Source organism: Plectropomus leopardus, chromosome 18 (genome assembly GCF_026936395.1).
Source record: "Plectropomus leopardus strain MGB_pleo_1.0 chromosome 18, ASM2693639v1, whole genome shotgun sequence".
NCBI lineage: Eukaryota > Metazoa > Chordata > Actinopteri > Perciformes > Serranidae > Plectropomus > Plectropomus leopardus.
In genome coordinates this window covers 12,783,314-12,805,102 of record NC_142193.1, presented here as the reverse complement: position 1 = coordinate 12,805,102, position 21,789 = coordinate 12,783,314, and the positions used below count along the sequence as shown (strand labels likewise).

The following is a 21,789-nucleotide window of genomic DNA, read 5'->3' as shown; positions in this document are numbered from 1 at the left end:
CAGTCTGTGATCTTTATTTGTTGTACTTACATTTTTTTGTTTACATTTCACACTTGCCTTGGTAATATAAACTCATGTCTACCATGCCAATAAAGCCCTTAAAAAAGGCAGTGCCCACCACCGTTTTTGTTTATATGAACATTTTGCTACGCATTGTCGGGTGAACAATCCGCAATGAAGCAATCCGTAAACAATACATCTATTGAACATTCTTTAAACGACAGCCGGAAACCGATTTATTTAGTAATGCTTTTAATTAATGTCATTAAAAGTTGGAATTATCATTTAAAATCAATTCTCTCACCTTTACTATTCTTACTGGTCTCTGTACTTTTTACCTTAACTTTCACTTCTGACTGATTTCTGTTCATCATCAGCAACTGTCTATTGGTTGTCTATTATTTTTACTTTTGAGATCTATTTTTATTTCGAAGCACTTTGAGCTGCATCCCTTGTATGAAAAGTGCTATATAAATTAAGTTATTCATTATTGTTATTGTTATTATTATTATTATTATTATTATAATAATTCATTCATTCATTTATGTATTTTTAAACTTAACAATGTAGACAATTCAAAGTGGCATGTGTGAGAAAAGGAATAAATATATATTTTTTAATGTCTAGGAATCAACATGGGCTACATTCCATATAAAGCCATTTAATACACTTAAGTAAAATTATGCATGTTAGAATGCATGAATAAATATCAGTGAACACTTGAAATACGTATAGCTGCCTCTATTACTTCTCACAATTTAAAAAAATTTTTTTTTGTTCTGATTCACGGACATCAACTCAGGGTACTATAAAAAGATGATATTTAGGTTTATAGCTCAAAGGGAAAAACAAAACATTTCAGGGGTGTTTAAGATATAACTTGACAATATTTGGGGGCATTTCTACCTGTATCCCTGTCAATAAAGAAAAGGGATGGATGCATGTATGTGTGACTCCTTAGTTGAAAGACAGATGGAGCAGGGACCCCTTACTATATTGTATAAAATTAAGTTGCATATTATAATGGACCAACAGTAATGTGTATGCCAGCCTAATGTGCACACTAAGCTATTAATATATTATTGACATTCATATACCTTTGTATTTATACATTTTGTTTTAATGTTAAACATACATTTGGAAGACACATTTTTTTAGATTATCTAGCTCTCATATTAGCAGGAGGATTTACAGGTGTAACAGCCCATCATCAGTGTTGTCTGCTATAAATTAAATGCGTTGTGTTTTTATTAACAGGCTGATTTCCCAGCTAGCAGGGAACATTCCTACATTACTCTCTCTCTCTTGCCCACAATATTGCTAATGTTACGTACAAGTTGCCATAATGTTTTTAAGAAAACATTTTATTCTAATGTTTGAAGAATGTTACCTGTGCAGTATCTCTGAGGACCCCTGGGGAGTTGGGCCCCCCTGCTGAAGACCCATGCTCTAGTCTAAAGGTTACGTCCCAAACTCAAAATCTTTAATGGCTCTCTGATAACAAACATAGACCTAGAAAGAGGGCATATCTGACATTTCTGTTTAATATTAGCCCTAGCTGAATTTATTTGATTGTTTGTTTAAAAAAAAAAAGGAATGGATAAAAGGAAACCACAGAGATGCTCCTCCTCTAGCACACAAGATGGCACTGTTCAGCTACTTTTCATCCCATGACACATCATGTGCTCACACATACTACATCTAATTGGGATAAAGAAACATGGTTTGACATGATTTGGTCTGATACGCTGTACCAACACGACTGCCTCAGTGTGTTTCCCTCTGATCAACTTGCTGCTGTTGATCCTTTCTGCTCTGTGGTTCTGGGATTCTGTGGTTCATGTCGTGCATTCCTGGTCACTAATTACGCATTCAGTGAGCAAAAGTATCTCAGACAATACAGCATGTTTGGTGTGTCTGCAGTGGTATTTGAAGTAGCCCGTGCTGTGTTGATACTAACCTGTCAACCAAAAGCAAACACACACAGGAAGATAATCTTGGGGAGCCTGGGCGTTATCAGCAGGAAGTTTTTAATTCTGTATAGTGTAAATAGTTTGTGTTGGTCTTGGCACCTGTCATTGTGGGAGTCATGTCTTCAGATGTGGTGCAGTTTTTATCATCTGTGACAAAAGCTTAGAGATGAAAATATATACAAAGCAGCTGATGAAACGCTTACCTCCAGTTATTTAATTTATTCATAGAAGAGACATTAACTCATTTATTCCGCCTTCCCTCAGCAGACCATTTGAAACAAGTTAAGCTCCTCCTTGCAGGCAAATTCATTCAGCTATTTAACTTCACTCACATTGAAAGTTTGATGCAGATGTGTTTAAGTGCCTGCTTGTGGGATTTCTTTAAAATCCAGTCTGTTACATAAAAAAAAGAGTGGTTGTCTTTTTTTTCTTGAAATGAAATGTGGAAGCAATTTTGGCCTTAAGCTAGCTGGCTCCCTCCCAAGTCCAGCAGCTGAGAAAGAGCACTCACCCTTTAGTGACGTGGATGAGTGCATCAATTTCATACTGGAGATCCCTGCCGCCTCCTTACCACAGAGGCTCAGTGTGACGTGAGATCCAGAGGTGGTGGGAAGGGGGTGCTTGTCATCAACACTGATGGTTTAACACAGCACAGATACAAAAAACATACACCCCTTAGTTTCCAGCGGTATAGTAAATCTTGTACTGTTGGCCCACAGCAACAAAAACAGAAACTCATAAAAGTCCGTTTACAGGTCTTGGGGAATCCTACTGCATATGTGATTAAAGCTGTAAACCTTTTGTGACTCCACAGGGAGCTGCGCAAAATCTGATAAGTTCCCTTTAAGTGATGTCACTTGAGTCAGTGATTGGTGGGGCTAAAGACTGCAAGTTTTAAAAATCTTGGGGTGTGAAATTAAAAAGAAGTCAGCTTACCAGTATCCAAGAGCTATGATTGATGCCCGTCTGACCAGAGCCAGAACCATTGCAGCAGTTTCAGGACCAAGCCCAATTAAAGACCACTGGAAAAAAACAAAAACATAAATAAATAAAATAAAATAAAACATTGAGTTAAGCAAATTACGTCTTTTTTAGTGGTAACAGACATTATCGACATGATATCCAAAATATGCCTTCCTCTACTGAATGTTCAGCCCCAAAACTGTTTTATGTCATTAATAGAGACTGTAAATTCAGATTTTCCTTATTAATGCCCATAAATCATTCATGACATTACAAAGACTATAAGGTCTACATTAAAAAAAGTATCTACACCAGAAACAACAGAAAATTGGTGATAACCTGACCCAATTAAAGCCAAGGAATTTTGTGAAATAACAACCTGGCCAGGCTCAATCAATTTTGGGCAGATATAAAGCTTTACATTTTTTTGCCCCTCATCTCCGTCTGAGGGCTAATTACATTAGCAGCTACAAGCATAACATACCTGACTCCTAAAACTGTCTGTGGTTGAGTTGCATTGTGGTTATTGTAGGCACCATGTTTTAACAAGGAAATGTGAGGAATAAAAAAAGATGATATCCCTGGTTTTGCTGTTGCATACATTTTTATAGAGTTCTCTTTTAAATGTCTAGTGTGTAGGACTGGCGAGTTGCACGCTGAATCTTCTCCCATGTGCCAAGAATGTAGGAGAACTGCAGTGAGTGATGCAAAAAAGCCAATGGACCTATCTAGAGCCAGTGTTTGGTTTGTCTATTCTGGGCTACCATAGAAATAACATGGTGGACTCCATGGAAGAGGACGCACTCCGTGTGTAGATATAAACGGCTTATTCTGAGGTAACGAAAACACAGCAATTGTTAGTTTCAGTTGATTATAAACTAATGAAGACTTAGTTATAAAATATCATATCCCATTTCTACCAGAATATCCTTCCCACATCCTACACACTGGACCTTATCAGACAAATTCATACAACAGTTTGTTTGTATTTTCATTAAAAGATACTTTTGGATAAAAAAAACAACAAAAAAACGAATATCTTATAATAGTAGCAATAATACATGTGATTAACAAGCATGTATCTCTCTTACACTGTGCGTTAGCTTTGAGGCTCCTCATAAATTAAATGTAATCAGCACAAAAATGACTTTTCCAAGTTACCATTCAAGCGAAACATGAAGAGCAGAAAATTAAAAAAAAAAACAACAAGAAGAAGTTGTTGGATGTTCAAAAAGCAGCATGAATGTTGTCAGTGTATTCCAGCTCACACATGATTGTCCACTTGGTGTGAACCCATTATTGACATCTAAATATTACTTTTATTGTTAAAGAATTTAAGACAAAGAGGGAGAGGGGTAAAGAGAAGGTGGGCTCTCCCCTCTTTCTATTTGAGAACAGAGGGTGGGATGAGAGAAAGAAATAGATGAAGAGAGAGAGAGAGAGAGAGAGAGAGAGAGAGAGAGAGAGAGAGAGGGAGAGAGAGATGGCGGTGCACCAGTGGACCACTGTAGTTCTAACCTTATCAGAGGCTCCCTGTCCCATTGTGTAAATCCGCCCATCCTAGGAAATGAGGGCTTCCTGTTGTTTTATAGAGCCTTCCTGCAAAAAGGTTGAGATATGTAATCCCTACCCACCAGGGAAGACGGACAGAGCATTGTCAGGCAAAATGACAGCCACCAGCTCCTCACTTATGTTTTCTGGGTATTTTTTGACTCTTCTCATCTGGGGTAAGTAGAGGATTTATATTGTCCATTTCTTCACTCTTATGATATAACTTCTTTACTTGCCCTCCTCCTCACCTCTCAAGTGGAATGCTTTGGGGCTTTCAGTGATTGAGTGGCTTTTGGAAAGAAGCTTAGTGAGTCTCGTGATTGAGTTTTATACTTAAAAAGTTTAGTTTAAGGGTTATAGAGTGTCAACAAATTCACTTTTCAAAGAAGAATTTTCTGTTACAGGTTGTTAAGAATATTATTACAGTTTTTTTGTGATTTATGCTGTACTTATTATTTCATAATATTTTTAGTTATCAAAGGAGATCTTTTATTCTCATTGGAGGGTAATGTATTGTAAGTGTAAATATCCTTAAGTTAGAATTTCCTCAACTGAGTGGCAGACAAAGAGAGGATGCACTGACCTGTTCACTCCCCACAGCTTACCACGTTGTTATTTCCTTTACCACCTCAACTGTAAACATGTTTATGTATTATAATTCAGTTGAATAACTCTTATTACAAATTAAAGTGTTACTTTTTACTTTACACCTTTTCCACGCAAAATTCCACTCTCCTATTATTTCATTTCTCTTATAGCAGGATGCACAACAGTGGTTTGTCTGGTTGATGAAAAGTTAGCGGCACAACCGGCACCAACAATAGGTACGTGTATTTTAAAGAAGAAAAATACATGACCACAAATACTTGGACTAACATGACCTCTTTTCTCTACAGGATATCACTCAATAGAGATGACGACTGCTAGTAAGTTTACAACTTTGTTCTGCTGTTAACCACATGTTTGTGTCTCCCTAGCAAGTTAAATGTGCTTATGGTCAGGTTTCAATTGAATCCTTGCAGAAATACATTAATCCCATTTGCACATCCTATATTTTACAGTTATAAATTGCGATTATGTATTTGTGTCCGCTGGGGGATTGCTTTGGATCAGTCCCTCAAACTCATTTGCTTGGCCTGGAACTGACAAACACAGAAAGCAGAGCACAGAGATCCTGGTTTCTGCCAAGATCTCCTTGTGTGTACTATCATGAGAATCCAAGACAAACTCCCGGGGAGGTCTCTACCAGTGAGGGGTCAACAGCAGTAGACACGAGGCCCATAGTGGTTTGGGGTTAAAGGTTAACTTAAACCTCATTATGAGCAGCCCCCACCTGGCTCAACTTCCTGAATTTGTTCGTCATTCACCCCATGCAACGTCTGTGATCAACGCATGAACTCCGGGTTGTGAAACAACTGGAACTTTGGAGCAGCGCCCCTTTCACTGTTCCTCCTCCTGTGCCTTCCCTTTTTTTTCTTTCTCTTTCCCCTGACTGTCCCCCCTCCTTCCCCTGCCAACTCCCCCCAACTCTGAGCTCCTCCTCTGCTGAAAAGACACATTTCCTGATGTCATTACTAAATCAAAATGCAGCTCGGCAAACAGATGTTGTGAGAGGCCCAACATGTGGATTCAGTGACATAAATTAACAAGTTGGTCGTGAGAAAACATGAACCGTACATTTTATTTTTCATTCAATCAATGAAACCACCTCTCGCACACTGCTCTTTCAAGTGGTGAGTGGTGACGGTGAGAAACTACCTTACAGATGCAGCACACTCACAAGCTCCTTATGACATAAAATGTTTCCCAAACTTGTGGTGGAAATATCAGTTAGTTGGCCTTTTAAACAGCTGGTCAGCTCTGACTAATAACTTCTTCCAGCTTTGGTTAAATTAACCTAAATATGAAATCATGGCTGTCTGCGCAGCACACCCTGCAGAGTCATGATTACATCCACCCCAAAATGCTAAGCCCTAAATGTTTACTTATGTTTCCTATTTGGCAGAGGCAGCCCAAAAGGCAAATAAATCACATGCTGTGAGCTGGCCAGGCCTTTCGACTGTGAGAAACTGAGACTAAAAAGCAGAACAAGAGTTAAAGAGTAAAGGGTTTTCAGATGTGAGTCCAGCCCAGCTTGGGTGTGCTCCCTTTTATTTGGGAGAATGGAGAGGACAATCTTTGTTGCCTCCACCCCTTTAAAAAAGGAAGAAAATCCTAAAGAAACGTGTGTTGGAGAGGGGAAGAGCTGCTGCCAAGGCGCAGGGCCGTCAGACAGATCTTCGAAGAACATCTGGTAACTGCGGGTAACACTGTTTGGACATCTGGTAACCGAAGGTTACACTGCGTCTCTTCCATCCTGTCGGGTTTCCTGTTATGCCTCGCTGTACACAGCCTGAGAAGTTTAGGTTTATTATACATGGTCACCGGCTGGGGAAAACGCACCTTTATTCATTTTTTCTGACATGAAGGGAGCACTTGGTTTCATTGGGGTATTCCTCTCCTTTCTCTGCGGTGAGTGTGTGGTCTTCCTTCTACAGCTGCAAATGCCTGCCTCAGTACTAGACATGTAAAGGAACTCATGAGCTAAGATAGACAAAAACACTCTCTGCATTGAATTTTGCTAGGATGTATGTCTATGATGAACTTATTGATGAACTGAATCAGAAAGATATTACAAAGCAGATTTAAAGAGGCTTTATGTGAGCTGCTTAGTCTCTTGTTTGCTGTAAAGTTTTCAAAATCTAAAAATCTTATTTTTATCTGTTCTAGATGCCTCTCATGGAGAATCAGCCTTGTCCTTTGGTAGGTTATTACTTTAAACCCTAATGCACAGACATACAGCATCATATCATTTATTTGAAAACACATCTTCATTCCCATTTTTCTAATTTGTCTTTATATCTCTCTTTCTCAAACTGTAATTCTTGCAGCATGTGGGAATAATACTCACAATTGCATGGAGTATTGCAGCATTTGCAAACGTTTTTTTGGGAAACCATCAATGCAGTGCCTTTCCACTTTGCTAGAACACCTATGTTTGAAAAATTTTGAGATTGCAATGGCATCACTACACAGCAATGACTGGTGCATTTGGAGTAATGTGAGCAGGTAAGTAACGTGCATTTATATTAACAGTTCATTCTCTGTAACACTAAAAATGTTGTTAAATATTTGCCGAATCCTCTTCTGCTCCCTCCCTGTCTCCATGCTGCAGTTTGTACAGTAACCTAAGCCTTTGCACAGAGGAGATATCAGACTGTCTGGTGATCCCATGGCCCAACCCTCTGGTGGAGCAGACCTTTGTGAACATTCACTCCAAGTATTTCCAGTTTTGTCCCACAGAGGAGCTAAGCGACCCACCGCCAGTCATCATATTTGCCCTGGTGATAACTCCCATCTGCCTGATCCCTGTAATGGTCAGCCTTGTGGTTCTAAAGACCAAGAATGGGGACGGCAGCTCCTGAAAATCCTGAATCACAGCTCTTCCTATATCATGTTTTGACCTGCGATCTCCCTCCTCACCCAGCCTGAGGACCACAGCTTGTTTACACACCGCAGCTGCGCTTTCATCTCAGCAGTGACCTTGCAGAGGACTGAACTTTCTGACAGTTTTACCCCCACAATTCAGAGGAATCCTGAGCTATCAGGCACAGAGGAAACCTACCGAGAAGATGACACTGTGACAAAATCTGTTATAAATTCCTGTACTGTGACAAAGGTTTTGTTTTCACCCACCCCACTTGAGATCTGAACATTTATCTATTACGTCACATCAAATTTGCACACTATACAGAAAACAGAGCTTGATATTTTCTCACTGGAGAACCCAGTATTCAGGGTTATAATGACAAAAGCTCTGAAGCTTGCAAAAGTCCAAATGTATTTGTGTTGACTCTCTACAATAAGTTGGACAGCAGTCGTGTTGATAAAAGACAAGGTAATTATTATTACTGATCCCTGAACTCTTTTTATGCAATTTTGTCTTTTGCTGCCACTCAAACTTTACTCTGCTTTGAGCCACTAATTCGACAGTATACAGCATGTATGCAGAGGACATGTGCAACCTAAACTGTTTTTGATTAGTATGTGTCCGTTTTTGATCTATGAGAGGGGTCCTCAATATGTGAAAAGAAAGGACAGGGAAATGAGTATAGTGTGATGCATGGGTCTGGTTATGTGAGCCATAGTGTGTGTAAGGTTTGAGGTCAGAGGTTACAGATGGGACACAATGAGCGGGTACGCCCAGAGAAGAAGGGTTTCTTTCCTGGTATTGTCTATTTTTGAACAGTAAGAAATCCTTCAGCACTTTCCACCCTGTCCAAACAATGACAATGCTCATTATCACATGATGAGCTAATTGAAGTGAAGTTTATCTAACATCTTAATCCAGATCAGACAAAAAGACAGCCGCACAATTGTCTTTGCAGCATAGCGATAAACACTGAGCAACGCCATGAAGATACACGTGTTATCTTTCACCTGAATCATGATAATGTGGTTATTTAGCGTTCAGTCTTGAGTGAACCTCATTGGATCTGACAAAAAGTCTTAACTCAAGGTCCACTTATTATTTTTTTCCAGGGCTTTCAACCACATCTCACAGTCTATCACAACAGATGAAGTTTGCTCAATGGTCATCAAAATGTAAAAAACATCTGGCAAAAGATAGAACCTGGACCTTTTGCATTGTAATTTTCTATGTGAAAAACTACCGTTTTTGAGCTCTCACACTCATCTTATTTGAATTTAAATGAAAATGTGCTTCCGGATTTGGGGCAAAATGTGTATTTATATACTGTGTTATGTTTTTGCCATTGTCAGGACTTACTGTACTATCTGAGTGAACACATTTTGTCCGCTCTCACACTATTTACTGTATGTATTTTGATATACTTTTTTTTTTTTTGTATATTTTATCCAATTAAATCTGCAGTTGGATTGTCAGCTGTGGCTTACTTTTAATCATTTAGCTGTCAGGTAAATGAAACCCATCAAAACAGGTTCTTTTTCATTCAGTCATTACATGTGACTGCAGTTCATCTCATATTCACAGGAATACATTAGAAGAGTTGCGGCATCATTCTGGCAAAACTACCCTTTAACCTCAGTCAGTTTTTGATTAAACGCCCCTCTCCCCTGAGTGTAGTGCAGATGGCCTTACTTTGTGCCTCAGGTAGTGTTTCACTGTATCTTCAGTGAGCAGTATATTGTGGTGCAGTTGCTATGCTGCGCAAGTGCTGATGTAGTGAAGGAAGCAGTGACAGCAGTCATGTATCACACCCTCATCTGGCAAACATAACCCTGCAGGGTGGGCCTGTGTTTGTGCGTGTGTGTGTGCGTCTGGGTGGGAAAGTGTGTTCGGTGACCTTCTTCCTCTCTAGATGTTGGGTCATCCTCGTCCCCACCCCCCTCTGATCTCATCCAATTCTGTGTTACTCCTTATTGTTACAGCGAGACAGAAACCGTTTTCTGATGCTATTATGCAAAATGTGATTGTGAAAAGAATATTTATCATCTTTTTATTAGTCACATTACAGCAATTGTCTCTGCAAACAATGTGTTTGTGTGTGTTTCAGTGAAACAGTCAAATAGCCATGGTTAATTTACACTACATGAGGCTGTGTTCAGACAGGAAACCCTGCCCTCTAGTGGTTTAATATGATGCAGTGGGAGACTGCTTTATGACCCAGTTTTTTCATACTAGAACTCACCAACATGACCTTTGTGTCTAAAAAAAAGTTAAAGGTTAAAAAAGGTTAACCAGAAATTTCCTCTTTTTTTCCCCCTGAGGAACAGTGGTATCACCATAACTAAGCAAAAGTATTAGGGCCAGACATAAGAGGAAAAATGAGAGAAGGAACCTTTTTTTTGCATCACCAAAATTAAGTTTAAATGTCAAGAATAAAGTCTATCTTTAAGTATTAGTGCCAGAAATAAGAAAAAAATAACTTTTTGAATTACAAGAATTAAGTCAAAATGTCAATAAGAAACTTGACATATCGAGATTGAATTTGAACTTTGAATTACCACAAGTTTTAGAACATGTGGCTTCCTCCTCAAAAAAACCTTGTGTAGTATGTCAGGTCATTCTTCGCAGAACAATCTTTGAAACAGACCAGGGGCTTTTCAATGTCTAACACTGTATCCCACGCTACCCAGGAAATATGTTCTTGCCATGGAAAAAGAGAGTTAGCTGGGTTACAACATCAGAGTTCTTTTTTAACCTACATTGCTTTCACTTTAACAAACAGGCACCATTAAAAGTATACCAGATTAGCTATTAGCAGCTGTTGATATACAGACAAATATCACTGGATTACTTTAATTTGTGAGGAAAACTTGAAAGTCTGAAAATTCAACAAGTTCTGGAGTTTTTAGGGGAGTTTAAAAAAAAAAAAGACCTTCAATAATACTTTTAAAGTTAGTGAGAGCACAGTAATGTTAGTTACTGTAAGAGCTGATAATACCAAATTACTGTGCTTAGGCATCTCTTTGCAGCAGCACGATGACATATGCTATCACGAGGAATCCTTCGAGGGAGTACATGAGGTCAAAAGCTTATTCTCCAGTCCTTCAGCTATGCCACAGCACAATTATGTAACATTCTGAGATACCTCAGCTTTTATATAAATCATCTGATCTGAACACAATCTCATGAACCTCAGTTTCAATGATCTGTGCTGACACTGAAATGGGATGACTTGATGCTGTGGGGTTGGAAAATCTCTTTGAAAAGGACCGAGGAGCATGTTTGCAGTTATGTTGTTATGTAAAATCTGATGAAGTAGTTATCGGTAGATAGTTCTGATAACCAATTAAGGAATATTGGGGACCAGGAATACTTTTGAACTGTGGACATTTGCTCACAAGATTTTCATTATAATACACTGTAGGTGCAATCGATGGATTTAATTATTGTAAAAGTATATTTAAACTAAGCTTAAAACACAAACTTTGATACAAGAGGATAACTTACACTAATTAAAATGAAAATATATCATGCTCTATTGTACAGTGTGTTGTACAGCGCAAAAGCATCAGTCATACACCCATTTTATTATGGCATGATTAAATAATGATGATTATGAACAAAAGAGTAAAAGAAGAACTGAGGTGTTGAGTGTTTTAGCTTTGCTTTGCTCTCGTGTTGTTAAAAAAAATAAAAAAATTAAAACTCAAAACCTGCCAGTGCCAAGATGGAAATTTTTACATTAATGTTTAGTTAGCTCAGATGTGAAAAATTAGTAATGGCTCACCCGTGGATACATGGATACATTTTTCTACAACTGAGACAGTGTTTTCAGAAGATACCAGCTCTTACTCTTTCTGCAGAAGTGATCACACCCACGAGCCACAGCTGTGTCTCCAGTTTTGGCTCTGGAGCCTCTGTCAGGGCGGCTGGGTCTTCTCACCATGGGAGCTGATGGCTGTTATGTCCCAGAGATCTGGCAGAGTGGTTGGAAGGACAGCGGGTAAGGGCATCTGTACATCCACTGCTGGTTACTTTGGCAGACTTCGTAGTGCACCTGGGGACTTTGGCTGTGGAAATAACAGAGGTGATTCACAGTGTCAGCTACACTGCTTCGCATGACGGAGCATTCAGGAGCATCAATGACAGCTGGTCAACCTCCACAGGTGGCCAGAGAAAGTCAGCTTCCAGTGAGAACTTTGCCAAGTTATTGGTGAGTTATCGACATCTCATCGGATTTGTAGATGTCTTTATTCACAAATATCTGTTTGCGTTACACGTTTATTCTCACTGACTAGTTTACTGCAGAGTGGAGTTTTGCCAGACTAGATGAAAATTAAAAAATTGCATCCATTGATGCGAGTCATTCAGTGTGACATGAGTAATTACTGTGTTGTGTGAGATCCAGGCAGCTGGCACTGCTGTGTCAGAGCTGACCCTACAGCTGGATGACACCAAGCTGGCAGCAGATGACTTTACGTTCAAGTAGGTCTGACATCAAAACTGCTGCTCGATCAGTCAGAATAAACTCAAAGAAATACAGGGCATGAACAGTCGTGTTCCAACGCCAGCTGAAAGTCTGAGTGACAAGAGGCAGAAATATTCTGCAGTTCCTCAGCTTTGATGGATAAGGAGCAGGGACTGCACCAGGTCAACGTGATTGGTTTGATGAAGATCCTGAGAGATTTAGACCTGGGACATCAAGACCTGGACATGCAGCTGGACAGCTTGAAATAAGATCTACCTGAGAAACATCCAACATGAACTGGGATAGTCAGAATCAGAAAATTAAAACGATATATGACAGGCATTGGTGACTCGGAGAGTTTCCCTAAAAGATGCAACTAATGACAAATCAACAGCAAAATAAGCATGTACTATAGTATAGGTATCTCCGGATTTGATTATTGGAATTACATAAAATAGATTTTTAATCAAAAATGATTAATGGTTGAAAAATAATTTCTTAATTCAGTGCATAAAGTATAGATGCTAGTTCAGGATTAACTCCGATCCAGGCAAATTATGGCATGAAAGCAGGGGTAAAGTGTGTCTGAAATTATTGAGTTTTTTTTTTACCATTTCTTTGAATACAAAGCCAATTTATGAGTAGATTTTTCAGTATGCATGTATGAGGAGACAATGGAAAAGGAACCAGACATGATAAACTCATGGTTTTCCATAAATGTATCAAACACAGCCACAGTTCAATACAATTAAAATTCCTCGATACAGCGTCATGTCAATATTCCCCTGCATATAACTGAGCAAACTTGTTTGCAAATAGTTGCCTATTGACACATCCAGCACACACACAGCAACATTAGCATGCAGTTCGAGATGTGTTTCTGGCCACCCGTTAAATGCAAATCCAATATTCACTCTCTTTTAGTTCAGATTTCTGTCTCTGAGGAAAATATTTGACTCTTCAGCTCTGAAATGCTCTACTTTGTTCACCAGCTTGACCCTAACATAGTCTACCTGCTGTAATGTGCATATAGCACACAGCAGAATTTTGGTGCTTCTTTTTGCTGAAACATGGGAGTGAACAAAAAGTTAAGTAATGAGTCAGAATATGGAAACAATGAGCTGAATGTTGTAATAAAACTCTGGAGTGCAGGAACAGCAGGGGCACGTTGTGATTCATAACTAACATATAAATATTGATCATAGATACTTTATGTGGTAACATTGTGTGGGTGTTTGCATTATTACTTCATATCTTCCAAAGAAAAAAAAGGCGGAAAAAAGTTTACACGATATATACTTATGATTACTGTTCATGTACTGCGGTTTACATACGTCGACTTAGTACGTGCCCTTGTCAAAATAAGAACAGACAAAAAGTATGACCAAACTTGAGGTTGGCACTGATTACAGTTTCTGTACAGCTCAAACTTTTGTCTATCTAAACGGGTGATGACAGACCATTTTTTGATACTTTAATGCCGGACAGGAGATAAGATGAAATGAGGTTTGTGTCCTGATACAAACTGACATTTTAAAACAATGTTTATCACAAGATTCACCAACTTCAGAGCCTTAGAGGCATTTAGAAAGAAACATCATGGCAGGTCAGTTTCTTGTAATATCATAAGAGTACTGTAGAGAACATTGAGTGCCCGCCCTCAGGTTATCTGTATTGTTACATGATACACATCTGCGCAATGAGAAGTTTCAAAATAACAAACTAACATGATCAGACAATTTCCAAAGCCTGCTAGGAATAACATGACCTTCAACTCTCACATCTCATCCACAGGAATTATGATCAGTCTGCGAAACACGACCCACATAAATGTTTGAAAAACAAACATGCAGAACAATACAACCCCAGCTATCTGACTTTATCTTATTTTTTGACTTTATTGTCTTACCCTTGTAGACTTGCTGGAGGGGAACCTGACTGAGATTGAGGCCTGTAATTGAGCTCCGATGACGGGGTTGCAGAAGCCTGTTGCCAGCCTGACACACATCAGGACAGACACAGAGTGAACTGTTTGAGAGTGCCAGGAACTGCTGGATGTCAAGACCTGTTTGGAGCCAGAAATAGCAGGAGAGAGGAGAGAGAGACACATTAATTCAACTATCTGCTAATCTGGGCACAGATGCATCAAGAAGTATCTTGTTACAAACTACAAATACTTGCTTGTCAAATTGATCAAAAATAAAATACAAATATTGGTATGAGGTAATGTATTTAATTACAAAACAAGTAGTTGTCATTTCAAAATATAAAAACACATTCTACACAAGCTGATATTATCACATTTTAAGCTTGTAGTAGCTTTCATTTTGGTCTGATCTGAACCACCCTACAATGAAAAGATGAGCTCTGTTAATTTCCTACATCATATTTTTGAAGTTGCCATCAGTTTGGAGGTAGGAGGCTATGAATTCAGGGGTGCATGTTGGGTGGTTTCTGTCAGTCAGAGCGAAAATGAAATGAAGATCCAGTGAGTGAGGTTTACAGTATGTAGATATTTGATGGCATCTGGCAGTGACAACTGCAGATTACAACGAACTGAAACTTCTCCTGGTTATAATTTCATCCACATTCATTGTTCGGGAGGTTTTTATCCGGGAGCTGAATTATCCTCTCCAAAACAAACAGACCTGGGGATCTGAACAAGTTAAAACACTGAATAAGGAAGTTTCATGTAAAAAAACAAACAAACTGTGTTTCTATGATGCTGTTTGGCATGCTGGAGACAGGCTGTTAAGCCCGGTACATGCTCACCTTTGAATAAAGAGTTTCATGTTGAAACATTTTCCTACGCCCTCATCTCAAAGGGGCTTCTAACTACAGTGGCAAACACAACTGGCCCTAACTAGAGCCAGTGTTTGGTTTGCTCTTTCTGGGCTACTGTAGAAACACACAACATGGCAATCTCTGTAGATGATGACCTGAGCCATACATAAATGGCTCATTTGAAAGGTAATTTTACACTTAAGAAAATTGTTTACCAATTTCTTTTTTGAATAATATTCTATTTCTGCTGATATATCCCCCAATATCCTACAAAATGGACTAAAAAAATGCATTTTGAGTATTTCAAATATAAACAAATTCAAGCTATAAAAGTAATTTCTTACAAATTACAAATTATTTTTTCTGCCCAGCAAAATACAAATGACAAAATACTCAAAAGTAATTAAATTTATATTTTAAACCATTTAATCAAAATACTGCCCATCCCTGCTGCTGATAATGATGGGCTCTCTAAAGACACACAGAGGGTAAGGGTACCCTTTGTGCATAAAACCAGTCTTTTCCAGATTCTTGAACACTTCTTGAATGCATTATATTTTATTGTCACTGTAGAATCCCTGTGGAGTGGTTCTTACAGACTTGCCTCGAGTGCTAAGGGAAATCAGGCTGTAAATTGTGTGAGCACACTTGATATCAGAGGTGGCCTCTAGATGGCAGTCTTTGAGAGCATATTTAGTAGTTAAAGGCACTCAAAAACTGCACCTTTGTAGTGTGCTTCTGTTCACTAGGATGAGAGAAGAACATGTATTAAAGTGTTGATTGTACGTGGGCATGCAGTGGTGTGGGCTGTTTAAGAACAGTACACACCCAAACCTCGGGTCACTGAAATTCAATTACTTTATTTTTCTGTTTGGACACTCCCAGTTTGAGTCAATACACAGCTCTTATGTCTTCTAGGCTACGCTTTAAAGCAAACAGAATGACTGAAACTCAAACAAACTTGGAAGATGAACCTGTAATGCAGAAACATTATGATTGATCTGACTCAGTTAATGCACTCTGAGCTTTGTGCTGATCAGTCCTTCTTTGTTGAGAGGCTGAAAAATTCAAACCTTCTTGTGATTTTTTGATGCACTGAAGAGACACAGCCACCGTACGGTCCTGATAACAGGTGGTGATGATAACAGGGGAAGTAAATAGAGACTTCACGTACAAAGAGAGATGCTGCTGTTTACTTCACTCTTCAGCCTGCTTCTATTCATAGCGCAAAAACTACTGTATCAGTTCAACTGTGTGTGTGTGTGTGTGTGCTGTAACAGGCTGTGTGAGATTCTTTGCTGTGGTAAAATCATGTTTTTCAGGGTTTTTTTTCTCATTCACCTCCACTCATAGTGCAGTGGCTTTAGCTGGCTGTTGTTTTTGTGTGATCAGCTGATTTTTGTCTCATGAAAAGACATAACCTCAATGATGCACCTGCACTCACCCATCTCCCTTTCCTCTTAACACCCTGGCAGGATTTTGACAGAAGCATTTTACCACGACAAACAGTTAGATTCACTCCTGTTTAAAAAAAAGCATCAGTTTCAATCCACAAATGCTGAGCTTCTTAAGTTTATCTACACAGGAAAATACATTTTTACGTATCTTTTGTTTCCTTTTTAAGAAGTATAATCTGCTCTTGAAAGATTTTTTTCAGACTTGGGAAATACAAATCACATAAAGCACAAAAGAATGCATTTGATATGAAATTTCCATCGCTGCACGCACAGGTGTACCTTCAGTGAGAGATGCTCAGTACAAAAGCCAGCGCATTTACTGTACGTATAAACACACAAGCACTCACTCACAAACACACACAGTGAACAATATAACACAAAACATGAAAGCAGACTTATGTGCAGGTGTAGTAAACAAAGATGATGGACTCAATGGAAAAATATGAAAGGAATCGTGGGAAGTTATCCCCGTTTTAAAGCTGTGACAAACAAAAGTTGGAGCTCAGTGTCCCTCATCTGTTTATAAGGGCCATGTGTCATTTTTTCCAATACACTACTCAACAGCACTCCAGGGATTGAGCCTAAACAGGCCTAGTTTATGCCTCTATATTATGTATGGCTTTTATGCAAATGCAATGGTGACAGTGAGCAAAAACCTTTGATCTGGGCGTCTTTGTGGCTGGAACAGTTAATGCAGCAAAAGCATCATGAATCTAACTGGAAAACAGAATGGGAAATGCAGCGTTGAGATTCTGAATAGAAACGGGGGAACCTGATAACTTCGCCTGCGATGTAAATTAAGAGCTGATTCTGCCTCCTGCCTTAGAACCCAATATCCTCCTGAGGTTAATGACTGTATCTACACAGAATTGGCTGTGGCATTAGTGCAAAACAAGTTGTTAGATGAAGAGATAACAAGTCAAGATTGTCATTTTTCCCCAATTAAAGAATTTACAAAGCTTTAAGTAATGAATTGCTGAGCAGTCATAACAATGGGGTCGTCACCCAAATCCATTCTCATTCACTACCACTGCTTCATAGTCCCTGCCAAGATCATAATTGCAAAAAAAGCAAATGTATTCATTTTCTCCTTGAGTTTACTGGTTCATAAAATAGAGCCAGTTTTGAACAATAACCACATAACTAAAGACGTTTTATTGTTCCCTCTGGTTCTGCTTGGATGGCAAAGCAGGCAATTAAAAGTCTCTTTATCTCTAAAATCTGGGTGCAAAAACTGTTCTACTGAGTCCCTCAAAAACAGATTTTAATGACACAAGGTTTCATTTAACCAACAATGTACTGTTTGTTTTCATGTGTATGTTCATTGAGACATAATTAAGGATATATATATTATTATTGTTATTATTATTACTAAAACTGATATGTAGAGATCAGTCTGTTCAATCTCTTTTGTCTTCACTGCTTTGTACATTATCTGATCTATTAGCTGATGGCTTTTAAGAAGAAAATTAAAGAAAACAATGGAATATATTGGGCCATAATCACTGATTTAACACTGTGTGACCTTACTCTCTGAGGGTACAGGGTGGGGAATTCTACCCAGGAGAAATTCTTAGAAACTTAACAGCAAAACTGTTGACTGGGAGCATTTTGAACTTAAAATCCCAGATCAGGGGTCCTCAAGGTTTTGATGACTGTGTGCCATTTTAAGAGGCCAGCATATGATAGAGGGTCGCACAAGAAAAGTGCACACACTTCCACTTTTTTATGATAGTTTCTAATGACATACTAACACTTTACAAGAACTAAAACAGGAGACAGTGATACAGCTTATGCAATGCTCATATTGCATTCAAGATTTCCACTTTTTAACATGACTTAAACAAACCACACGCAGAACTGAAGAACATCAAAATATTAAACCTAGTAGTAATAATGTAATAATTTGTGAAGTCTATTTATGATTACATTTGCTCAGAGGTAGGACCAATTAATTTTTTTTTAAATCACAAATAGGCCTAAAGTCTACAAGTCCAGAGTAAAGTGCCAAGTCAAGGCTAACAAGTCCCAAGTCCCAAAATTTGAGTTTACGAAACAAGCTGTAATGTGCTCTTCACCAAATGTAATGCCGTTTGAACAACAGAGTAATAATATAAATTTACAAATAACACAAATTCTTTTAAAATAAATGTTGTTATTTCTAAAAAATGTTTGTTTAGACTGCAGTTTTAAAGATCACAGGACTATTAACCAGTAGCCTTCCACGACAGAATACATTTTTTGTGTGTTTTTCTGTCTTGCTGTAAACTTATCTTATATTGAAAAAATCGCTGTAGCTTTCTCTTCTAAAAATTGTCATACATTTGTAAAACATTTTATGCAAGACTTTTCTTTTTTTTTTTTTGCACTGTTATTGCATATCATCTCCCAATATATATCATAATTACTACCTAAGAATATCTTAATAGAAATCTACAACAGTAAAAGTACAAAAAAAATCATAATGTTATACTCTGAAAAGTCATCCAGTATATGTGATTTTTAAATAAAATGCCAACGACATTATTAACTTTTTGCATTACACAAAAAGTCTTAATGTAATGCATGTTGAACCAACTTCCACTTAGTGTTTTTTTTCTTATGTTTTTTGTTTGGTAAACTGTATTTTGTGTGATTTATATGTTTTGAAGTTGGGCAACACTGTACAGAGTGTGTGTCCCCTTGCTGCTCCTTACAGCCCTCTACAGGAAGAAAAATGGAGCCCTTGTCTCTGTGCAAATCTAAATATTACTTTAAAATGATCCTTGTGAATCAATTGCAAACACAAAGCAAATGCTTTGGATTGTACGCATGCACAAAAAATATAATTTCGTATTAAAAAATGAAACCTGATTTTTTTTAGCACTTTTCTGAACTTAATCAAGACACACATGTACACAAATAGCCCGAGCAAATCAGGTTTATTTTATTCTTCAGACTACAGTGTCAAGGTAAATACAGACAAGCTCTCAGTTTGTTTTATTAAGCTATGTGCCCTCATCCCCCAGTGAGTCATCCTTTGATTTTCATTTCTAAAGATGCCATTTTAAAACCAGATGCTATAGAAACAGACAGAGGCTTTGGCTTTAAAGGGTGGGTTTGCCGCCTGGATTTATAAACAAACTAAACTATGATTTTAAGAAGATTTATTAAAGGGTAATCCCCATGGTATACAGGCACATGTCAGCAACAATGGATCTGTAAAATCATGTGTGCTGACTGTATTTGAAACACTCTGACATGTAAATGCTTGAGGTGGAGAGATGAATTCTGCTGCTGAGACTCTTAACAGAAATACTTGTTAGGCGGGGTCTCTAGTACGTCTGTTGGCCCGCAGGTGTAAAAATCCTATCCCACACCTCCACCTTCATGATGGCTTTTTCCATGGGACTCATGGTGGCCTTGATATCTAGATAGTTGCCCACATAACTGATTCCTGATCCATTGGCTTCCTCCCTGACAAACCCATGCTCCTGCTGATTCTTCTCATAGTACATTTCTTTGTACAAATCTTTATCACAATTACGGCCCTTTTTATAGATGCCCACGGCAAACCAGTTCTTGTACAGGTTGTAGTCCCAGGGAACTGAGAACATGATGGCCACAGTCTCAATGTAGTCATTCTGCGACCTCTCGAAAAGGTCGTAGGTCATCACGCCGATGCTGCCGGTTGCTTTGCTGCTGGACTTGGCAAAAGTGCAGACCTCTGTCTTTAGACGGTGCACTGTGGGCTGAGGTGGGTTGTATGTTTCCCCATTCTCGAGGTACACCCTATACACACATACAAACACATGTATTCACATATCCTTTCACTATACTACTATAACACTCAAAAATGCCTGAACATGCACAACTCCAACACAGTCAGGGCTTACCTTGGGCTCAGGAGGCAGTAGTTGTTAGTGTAATTTGAGATTTCAATGGTGACACTTCTCTTACTGTCCACATCAGCTGCCACAGCTTCTGCTGACTCTGTCATGTTGGAAGGGGGTGTGAGATCTGCTTGTAAAAGAAAGGCACAGTAATTTAGGTGTTAAGCATATGAACCAAACAACATCGCAGCTGTGAATAGCACTTCCTTGCACTCCGAAACATACTGGGAATCACGACACTCACATTAACTACAATATTAAACCCTGACCTCTGCTCTGCCTACATGCTGTATTGTCATTACATCAACCTTTAAAAATGTGAATAAACTGGCACTGGGTGTGGCTGATGCATATAAGAGGCTAATGCGATCTCAGAAACAATTTTGAATAATCAGAGAGTAGCTGCAGACTCTCTTTGCCTCATTAGAGAGTGTATTTCTTTAATTACAGCACTAAGTAGCACGCAATAATGAAGTGAAAACAGTAGAGAAAATGATCACCCCTTTTATCAACAGATATGAGATACAAATCAAACAAATGCCCTACCAGGCTTCTCTATGTCTCTATAAATAGCTTTTCTCTTAAGCTAATGAACCAAAGTCTCTCTTATCAAATCATTTTATTAAAGTCGTTTTTTTTGAACAAATGTTTTAAGTAACTTACCTGCTGAGAACCTCTGTTGATGCTCCCAAGTCACAAAATGAGAAAAGTTACCTGAAAGGGAGGTGCTGGTAGATTTCTTTTTTTTTTTTTTTTTTACAAGGATGCATGCCATCACAAGGAGACCCTCCCACTTGCAACATAACCCCTGTTGGACAGCACACGCCCTCTTTCAACACACATTTATCACTCACACGCAAAAAGAAAAAACAGACCAGGAGAACAAATGCTCCTGTGTTTTCCCCTGTGGGACTCAACTGCCACGTTTGGTGGTTGAGTTTCCAACGGTTTCTTATGCCCAACCTGTAAGGTAAGCCGGGATCATTTGGCAGTTACTACATGATTGAAATTATTTACACACACAAAATATTCAAGTTTTTACCCTTATTCAAAAAACTTCTACCAGCAGTTCACACTCCTACAAACAGTTCACATGACTCATAAAATAAATTCATTCCACTTATATTCCCATTTATATGTAGCCCTGAATACTCATTAATGAACATATAAAACATATTGTTTATCAAGTCAATATATGTAATAGTGGAGCTGCTTGTGTCATTTTGCTTTTATGCTTTAAAACAGCTTTTGT

The 21,789-nt window shown here is 38.5% G+C and overlaps 2 protein-coding genes and 1 long non-coding RNA gene across 5 annotated transcripts in view; 1 reads left to right on the top strand and 2 right to left on the bottom strand.

The window, feature by feature from the left end:
- Positions 1-2,911: 2,911 nt before the first annotated feature.
- The window catches only part of LOC148186445 (uncharacterized), a 185,568-nt gene continuing 166,690 nt past the window's right edge, over positions 2,912-21,789 (bottom strand). Inside the window, exons 11-13 of the long non-coding RNA XR_015779608.1 lie at positions 14,334-14,489; positions 11,809-12,026; positions 2,912-2,995 (exon numbers count right to left, since the gene is read on the bottom strand). This is a non-coding gene — a long non-coding RNA (uncharacterized LOC148186445). The remainder of the gene's footprint in view (positions 2,996-11,808; positions 12,027-14,333; positions 14,490-21,789) is intronic.
- ramp2 (receptor (G protein-coupled) activity modifying protein 2) lies at positions 4,489-10,043 on the top strand. Of its 2 annotated transcripts, none has more exons than XM_042505368.2 (6): positions 4,489-4,663; positions 5,249-5,311; positions 5,384-5,413; positions 7,257-7,289; positions 7,418-7,595; positions 7,702-10,043. In XM_042505368.2, the coding sequence occupies exons 1-6, from the start codon at positions 4,504-4,506 to the stop codon at positions 7,949-7,951; spliced, it is 714 nt and encodes a 237-aa protein (XP_042361302.2). In that variant the 5' UTR covers positions 4,489-4,503; the 3' UTR covers positions 7,952-10,043. The 2 variants fall into 2 exon arrangements, with proteins under 2 accessions (XP_042361302.2, XP_042361301.2); XM_042505367.2 differs by having other exon boundaries at positions 5,246-5,311.
- Positions 19,570-21,352, bottom strand: apnl (actinoporin-like protein). 2 transcript variants are annotated; one of them, XM_042505505.2, is made up of 3 exons: positions 21,201-21,352; positions 20,541-20,664; positions 19,570-20,436 (listed from the first exon to the last, which is right to left on the bottom strand). In XM_042505505.2, the coding sequence occupies exons 1-3, from the start codon at positions 21,310-21,312 to the stop codon at positions 19,980-19,982; spliced, it is 693 nt and encodes a 230-aa protein (XP_042361439.2). In that variant the 5' UTR covers positions 21,313-21,352; the 3' UTR covers positions 19,570-19,979. The 2 variants fall into 2 exon arrangements, with proteins under 2 accessions (XP_042361439.2, XP_042361438.2); XM_042505504.2 differs by having other exon boundaries at positions 20,541-20,667; positions 21,201-21,345.